An 8,427-nucleotide genomic window follows, 5' to 3' on the forward strand; every position below is an offset into this window, starting at 1 on the left:
AACCCATAAAGTGAGAAGAAAATTTTCTGTCCTTTTCAGCTCGTAGTTTTTGGTAAAAATTACTAAACTCATATAAACTTAAAAAATGTGGTAAACTTTTAAAGGAGAGATTTCAAGCTTTAAAACCCTTTTTTAAATTTAATTTTCATTCATTATTGATGAAGATATTGTAATACAACTTTGAGTTAAAAAAACGCAAAAAAGCAAATACTTGTCAACTCAACATATATAAAACATCGACGAAGCAACATATCGATATATTATTTCATATACATGTATAACTACATCATTTATAACATTACTTGGAATCTAATTTACTCAATTTTTTATGAAGATGTTTGTCCAGATGAATTGTAATTTGTTGCATATTATCGCATTTAATTTTGCATTCTAGTCACTCGGGTTTGTGCATCTTTTTGCGATGATTTAAGCGATTAGCATAGCTATCGAATGACTCGTTGCAATCTCCACATTGGTAAAAAATGATCGTGTGTTCTTGATGATGTAAGTTCCTAGCATCCCTTTGTTTATCAGAGTACTCGCATGCGAACAGTTTCTTACTATTGTGTAGTGAAACGTGATGATCAAGATCTTTTTTATCTGTGAATGTTTCATCACACTGCTGACATTTATTGTCATTGTGCTCACTCTGAATATGCCTTATTAGGAATCGTTTGGCTTTGTATACATTTTTGCATATATCACACTGAAATGTAAGAGGTACAATTTTGCCTTCATGCACCTTTTCCTTGTGTGACTTGAGCGACATTTGATGCTTGAATTTCTCTTGACACTCGTTGCATTCGTACAATGGTTTTTGATCCATTATTAAAGGATCTTGACGATCAAGTTCATGAATTCCAATCATGTGATTCTTTAACATACGATAGGTCGGCAAATTATCGTTGCACACAGGACACGTAAATATTCGTGGAAGTAATACATTCTTGTCTTTTTTCCAGTGTCTCTCCAGATGTTCATTCCAATTTTGCTTCTTAAGGAACGATTTGCCACATATCTCGCAAATGTGGCGATTAGAGACATGAGACTTCTTGTGGAATTTTAATGCATGTGTAGTCCTACATCGCAAGCCACATACTTCACATTGATAAGGCATCTCACCAGTATGTTTTCGTTGATGTTCCTTCAATCGCACCTTCAGCTGAAATGACTTGCCGCATATTTCGCAAATATGTGGTCTAAATCCCTTATGCACAAAGAGATAATGTTCGTACAATGAATTTTCCCCACTGAATTCCTTACCGCACGTGCTGCAGATAAACTCGTCCATATTCTCATTATGTCGCATTTTGTGGAACTCGAGTCTCTCCTGACGCATAAAATGTTTATGACATTTCGAACAGTAATATTGTCGCTGAGAAATTCCTCTTATTTTACAAGAGGCGCACATTGCTTCATCGTTAATAGCATTAGGATCTCTGATCAATTTTCTGCAGACTTTGCATTTTCGCCTCGGTCTTGTAATAATCTTCTGATTGTCCACATCTGTTTTAATATTTGGCATTGTTTCGTTATCAGAGAATTTGCACGTTTTTTGATGCGCAATTAAGTGTGCCTTTTTCATGAATACTTTTTTACATTTTAAGCAAAGATATTGTATTGAGCTTTTATGCATGTGAAGGTAGTGATCCCACAACAAGTTTTCATTTTTAGTTTCTTTATCGCATTTTGTACAAACATATTTATCTATTTTATTTAATTTGTGTCTCTCCATGTGAAACTCATATTTTTCTTGTAAAATATAACGAGCTCCACACAAATTGCATTCTTGTTTTACATTATTTTTTGAAATATTGATGTCATTTGTATCATTCTCATTGACATATTCTTCTTCCATTTTGGTCACGACCATTATGTTGTGTTCCATTCCTTTATCATCAGTGATGTATTCAATATTATCTTTTTCTGACTGGAGTGTTATCAAACCAGTTATATTTGACTTATCATAATTACTATTTGATTCATCTTGTTCTTTTGCATTTAATTTTACTCGAATTATTCGCGATTTACCAAGATTGCTAGGATATTTCTTTTTTATTATATCCCTTGTACTAGATTCCTGTTTATTTTTTATTTCTTCACCAAGACATTCTACATCATTGTTTACAGATTGAAATGTTATTAAGTCAGTTACATTTAATTTATTATAATCACTGTCTAATTCATTAAAACTTCGTTCCATTGTATCTAATTTTGCTTCTAATTTCTGCATCTTAGTAGGATTAATAAATGTTTTCATAGAAGTACTTTGTTGAATCTTTCTCTTTACACCAGTTTTCAGTTTACATGATACATCAATTTTTTGCAAGCTACCATGTTTCCTTTTGATATCGCATTTATTATCATTTGTTTTATTTTCATTGATAATATCATGATACAATGATAATTCATATAATTTATCTTGTGTCCTTGATTTCGATGTACAAACATTAAACTCTTCTGCATTATCAGATATTTGATTATTCTCTTGCGATTGTTCTATTTGATTTACAAGAGCCAATGAAGCATGAAATGTATGATTACTATCTGAAGGATTGTTGTTTATTAAGATTATTAAATCTTTATTGCAATTTGGACAGGGATATATCATGTCACTATGTAATTTAGAAATCACCACATCCTCCAATTTCTCATTTTTATTGACTTCAAAGAAAGAGACAGTTCTTGTCTCACATTCCTTCGAGTATACTAATATATTTTGAATAAAATTATAATGATTGATAACTTTATCATAACAGTCTAAACATATATATTTGAAATGATCATCTTGTGAAACCTGTAAAAAATTAAACAGACAGTAATATTTTATAGTAAATTACTTAAAACTTATTTAGTAGTAAATTAATTAGCATACCTTAATTGGTAAAGTCTCATTTATTATCTGTGCCAAATTAGTTATTTCATCAAAGATATATTTCAAATGTTCAAACTCAAATTTAATACCACATAGACGGCATATATCACATTCCATTTTAGACATTTCTATAAATTATATGAAGATTTCTTAATGTTTTAGAAAATAATTTTATATTTTTGAAAGATACAACATTCTCATATTGATATCACTGGACTTTTTTTGAGAACGTAACCTAGTAAAAAAGAAAAAACTTATACATATTTATATATAGATACTAAGGCTCAAAAATTTTAAAAATTAATAAATATAAAAGAAAAGACTACAAGCTAAGCTGGATGTTTTTACTCTGTATTAATAAACATAAACTATACATACAATAATAAACATTTTAACCTGTCATTCTCAATGTTTAAATTTACAGTTAAATTAATAAATGTGGTACTTGATAAAAATGGAAATAATAGTATTTGTTATTTTCATTTCATTTCTAACAATATGTCATTTTCATATCTAACAATATGTATAGCATTTATTAATTTAATTGTAAATTTGAACATTGAGAATAACAGAAGTTGAAACGTTTGTATTGTATGTATAGTTTGTTTATTAAAATAAAGTAAAAAAACACCTTGATTAGCAGCACTTTTTTAAATATTTATTAATTTTATAAATCTTGATAATTATAACTATACAAAAGGAATATATTTGAACATTGAAGAGAGACAAAGATGCAGAGTGCAAAAAGTGCAAACAAGCTGAAGAAACGTAATTCTTGGTAAAACGATTTATTACCAATGTATATTAACTTCAATTAACTAATATTCCATTTTTTTTCAATTCTAAAAATTAGAAAAAAAATAAAGAATTAATTGAACCGAGAGTTAATATACATTGGTAGAACATTAATATCAAAGTGCAAATTGAATCAAATATACATATATTATAGTTTATTATATACTCATCAATTAGTTTTAAAGCATACCATTTTAACAACATTACAGATTCCACATAAAATATTCTTGCAAATAAAATCGCATTTTGAATTACTAATTTTCTCACACGTATTATTCTTTTCTCAAAAATACTGAAATGTTCGATTATATAGGTTAAGGACCTCTTTCTTCAACTGCTTAAATTAAGGACAATCAACTAGCAGAAGTGCCAACATTGCCAACACTGCTATTGGCTTAGGGTGAAATCACATGATATGGGAATCAGCATGCAGGATAGAGGATGCGTAATTCGAATATCCAATCAGCGCTCTTCCGCATTTTTCTATCTCGCATGTTTTTCCCACGATTGATTATTCGAATCACGCATCCTCTATCCCGCATCGTGTGTTGATTCCCGTATAGTATGATTTCACCATTAGTTTATATCGTGTACTTGATACGTGTGCTAACTAGTAACTTTTTATTGAATTATCTTAATTTCGGCGATACGTAACATATAAACGAGATGTGTATTTAATTAGATGCATATTGTACCAATTTATTACAATATTCTTTGAATTACATTGCTGAAATTAAACTAATTTAATAGAAAGATACTAGTTAGTACGTATATCATAATGTAAACTAGACCATAGGTTTGTTCGTATTAAGTGTTTAAATACAATAGGTACAGGCAACAAGGAATAACGAGCCGTCCAATCAAAGCTCTGATGTATAAATTCGATATCTCAGATCTCTGATTGGACAGCTCGTTATTCCCTATTTCTTATATCTATTGTGTTTAAGTCTTTAAATAAAATAAAGACTTAAATAAGCCTACATGAAATGAATCTCATCTGAAAATATTTTTGCCATGGAGTAATAAGGAGATCAAATTCGAGGTCTGAAAATGAGGTCGAAACACGATATCGGAAAATCCGACAGATGTGATTTTAATGCCATCATAGGTCACACACAAAGAGTAAAGAGAAACAGGAGGGAATATTTAGTTCTAAGCAAGCAGACAAAGTGACTATATATATTAGCATAAAAAGGCCGCTTAAGATGGCTGCCATGACGTACATTTGTCTGCGGATTTAGCTACCTTCACTATTAATACATTCGCTCCTGTTTCTCTTTACTTTGAGTATACATACGATAGAGTATAATCTCTAAAATATAAAATTCTTAATATTATTAATAATACTAACTGATAAAAAGTTATCCCATAATTTCGAGCTGAAGTTGTCACACCACATGCCCGGCAATGCATTATGATGATTATTATGACTTATTTGTTGTTGAATATGAGCGACGAGCGATATCATGAATACATACTTTTAGTGATGAAAATTTAGCTCACTCAACTCAGAAAATCAGTATTTTCACTTTTGCTTCATCAATTGACACCGTTCTCTACTAGCCGAACGCAACGTCAATTGATAGAATAATTGGAGAAGCTGATTCTCTGAGGGCGACTTTTACCAAGCTCCGATTAGCTTAATTAATTTAAGTAACTTATACGATTCCAACTGAAATAGATATCGGAAAAAAATGAGAACTGAAGAGAGAACTTAATAAATTTACATTTATAATTTCTTTCTTTGCATTTTTTTCTCCGATGCAAAACTTTTAGAGTTGACGTAATATTACTTTCGCCGCGCAACAAAAGTTAGATCGAGTTTAACTTTTGTCGCGCAGTAGAAATTATATATTTGTTACTTCCGAGTAAGCGAAGCATTGATTGGCTATCGCGCCAACTTCCGCTGCGCAGTAACCAATGAATACATTAGACTGTAAGCTTATTGGCTATCACGTATCACATTTGTCGCGCGGTAAGCGTTCCGTGTCCAGTGTGCAGAAGCTATATTACTTTTGAGCGAGATGTTGATTGGCTATCGCGCCAATTTCCATCGCGCGGTAAGCTTGTCCTATATGCAGGAGCCATTAAGAGCTCATGTTCAGATTCCTTATCGGATGAGTAATCGCTGAGTAAGTGGGTAGAGCTAGAGAGAAATCTGAAAGAAAACATGATGATCCAAAACCAGGGAGTCGATTCTGTATTTTCAAACAAGATGTAATCAATGAAATTATTAGTATTCTAATAAATTCGCTCACTTTAAGTAATTTTCACTTCGTTTCAAGATACAGGATTGATCCCCTCTAATCGCAAAATGCCGCGCACTACTGCCCTCTGACAAAGTGAATATAAACTATATAGCAGTGTTCACTTTTCTTAGGGTATATCGTCCACTTTTCAAAGGAGATGATAAATCGATATGCTAACACGATGTGTGCCTTCCAATAAGCGACACAGTGCGACGCAGTGATCATGTCATTTTTGTTTAAACAATAAACATTGGCAAACAATAAGAATATAATGATCTATTGTGTCACATCGTGTCATTTGTATCGCTTGTTGGAAGGCATATTATATGAATCAAATATTGATTTATCAGCCCAGCCTTGAAAAATGGACGATGTACCCTAATAGCGATTTCGACTGAAAACATCAATGTGCCCTAGTGCAAGACCATTATACATTGTTAATATTACACCGCGGCAGTGTATATTTCGTCAGGCGAATACGAAATGTGAACCTTATTATCGATTTATAATACTGGTTGCGTGCGGTATCATGGTTGCAGGTGTCCAGTATTTAAAGAATAGTTTTGCCTTTTTCGACTGTTTGCATCATTCACGATTTTCGAGAAATCTATCTGGTTTGAGGATTTTCACTAGAAAGCCTCACAGGGAAAGAGTGGCAAATTGCATCATATGATTGGACGTGGTGCAATGACCAGTTTTCTCCAATCTCTTCCATGCCTTTGAAGTTTTGATGCCCATATCCAATCAAAGGAGTTACATGATGCAGTTTGCCATTCTCTCCCTGTGAAGCTCTCTAATTTTCACTTTTTTCTTTGCTTTTTTGAGATACAAACGGCCATGTTTATCTCGATTTTATTGCGATGGCTTTTTTTCGAGTAAGTATAATATAAATACATAATAAAAACATAAATATTAAATATTAAACATAAATATTAAATATTATAATATTATATTATAATATAAAATATTGCTATAGTTTTAATTTAATCTGCAAAATTTATTGTTAATTAATGTTCATTCATCGGATATTTTTCGCATGACTTCTTCAATATAATTTTTTATTTTCGTTCTGCCTTTTTTTTATGTTCTGTCAATATTAATTCGTCACTCGATGACGATGATGTCAAAAATTCCATGAGTACATATAAATCATTTATAAAATTAAAATTGACGCTACAGATTAGATATCAATTTTCAGATGAATTATGCCTGGTTACAGTCCACTTGCTGCTACGAACGTTTCGAAGTATTTTTTGATTGGTAAAATTCTTTCTTCCGATTGGTCAAATAAATGTTTTGAAGCGTTTGTAGCATCAAATGAACCGCACCCGAAATCAGACTAGCGAAAATTAACAATAAAATTAAAATTACAATACTGTGTGATCACACACATGCTGCTTTTCTCATGAAAGTACCAAGCCTAACAATTACACCAACTGGTTCCAACAAATTTGTCGGGGTCACTTTGTGTACACTTGTGCGGTGTACCGAGTTCAGACGAACGTGCAATACTGGCAAGGAATTGCACCATTCAACCAGTCGAACACATCAGTTGCACCGATACCCGAAATGTGCAGTCGGTGTGTCTCAGCCGAAATCATTATGAATGCAAAAAATGGAAATTATCAAATACATGTTTTATTAATAGTATAATAATGTATATTGGGGATTGTACGATCTGTTTTTAATGCATTTTTACGGCAATTGTGTATGACATCTTTATGTGCACTAGTGCATCCTAGCCGAAATCGCTATTTCATTGTAAAACAGTCTTTATATGCACCAGTGCACATTAGTGCATTCTAGCTGAAATTGCTATAAGTATACTCACCCATAAAACGAATTACTAATAAATTTAGTAGTCGGTTTTTGCAGGTAAGTGCATCTTTAATTTATCTTTAATTTATTATTTTATTTTTATGTCTAATCCCAATAAAAAATTTTTCATGCATGATTATGTATAAACATACATAAACATACATAAATATTCATAAACATATATAATTATATATGAAAATATATATGAAATATGGCCATCCTTTTTTCTTTTCTAAAATTACTTTTTGTATAATAGAAATAATAATAGTAATGTGAAAACATTAAAAATAATTAAAAGATAATTTTCGCATTATTTGTTTTAGAAAACATCGAGTTTGAAAAAATGTAAAAAATTACTTATGTATAATTATATATAAAATTACGCATAATTATGTATGAGTAATTTTTTTTACATTTTTCCAAACTTGTTTTTTTCTGAAGCAAGCAATGAGAAAATTATCCCTTTAATTATTTTTTATGTTTTCACATTTCTATAATTATTTCTGTTACATTAAAAAGTAATTTTACAAAAGAAAGAAGGATGTATAAACATATATGGATATATTTTATATATAATGGATATATTTTATATATTATACATGTTTATTAATATTTATGTTTATACATATTTATACGTATTCATGCATGAAAAATTTTTTCGGGATTATTTTATTGTATTTCGCTAATGAA

The 8,427-nt window shown here is 30.7% G+C and overlaps 1 protein-coding gene across 1 annotated transcript; it reads right to left on the minus strand.

Moving 5' to 3' along the window:
- Window positions 1–346: 346 nt before the first annotated feature.
- Window positions 347–7,450, minus strand: LOC108692036 (zinc finger protein 568-like). The gene is made up of 4 exons (XM_018200133.1): window positions 7,357–7,450; window positions 4,029–4,064; window positions 2,876–3,003; window positions 347–2,797 (listed from the first exon to the last, which is right to left on the minus strand). The coding sequence occupies exons 1-4, from the start codon at window positions 7,448–7,450 to the stop codon at window positions 395–397; spliced, it is 2,661 nt and encodes an 886-aa protein (XP_018055622.1). The 3' UTR covers window positions 347–394.
- Window positions 7,451–8,427: the final 977 nt, after the last annotated feature.

This window comes from Atta colombica, unplaced genomic scaffold, assembly GCF_001594045.1.
Source record: "Atta colombica isolate Treedump-2 unplaced genomic scaffold, Acol1.0 scaffold58, whole genome shotgun sequence".
Taxonomy (NCBI): domain Eukaryota; kingdom Metazoa; phylum Arthropoda; class Insecta; order Hymenoptera; family Formicidae; genus Atta; species Atta colombica.

Coding starts and splice junctions, on each gene's coding strand:
- LOC108692036 (XM_018200133.1), bottom strand. CDS start 7,450: ATGGTGCAATTCCTTGCCAGTATTGCACGTTCGTCTGAACTCGGTACA. Junction 4,065..7,356: donor CGACAAATTTGTTGGAACCA/GTTGGTGTAATT, acceptor TTTCACCCTAAG/CCAATAGCAGTGTTGGCAAT. Junction 2,798..2,875: donor ATGAGACTTTACCAATTAAG/GTATGCTAATTA, acceptor AATTTTTTACAG/GTTTCACAAGATGATCATTT.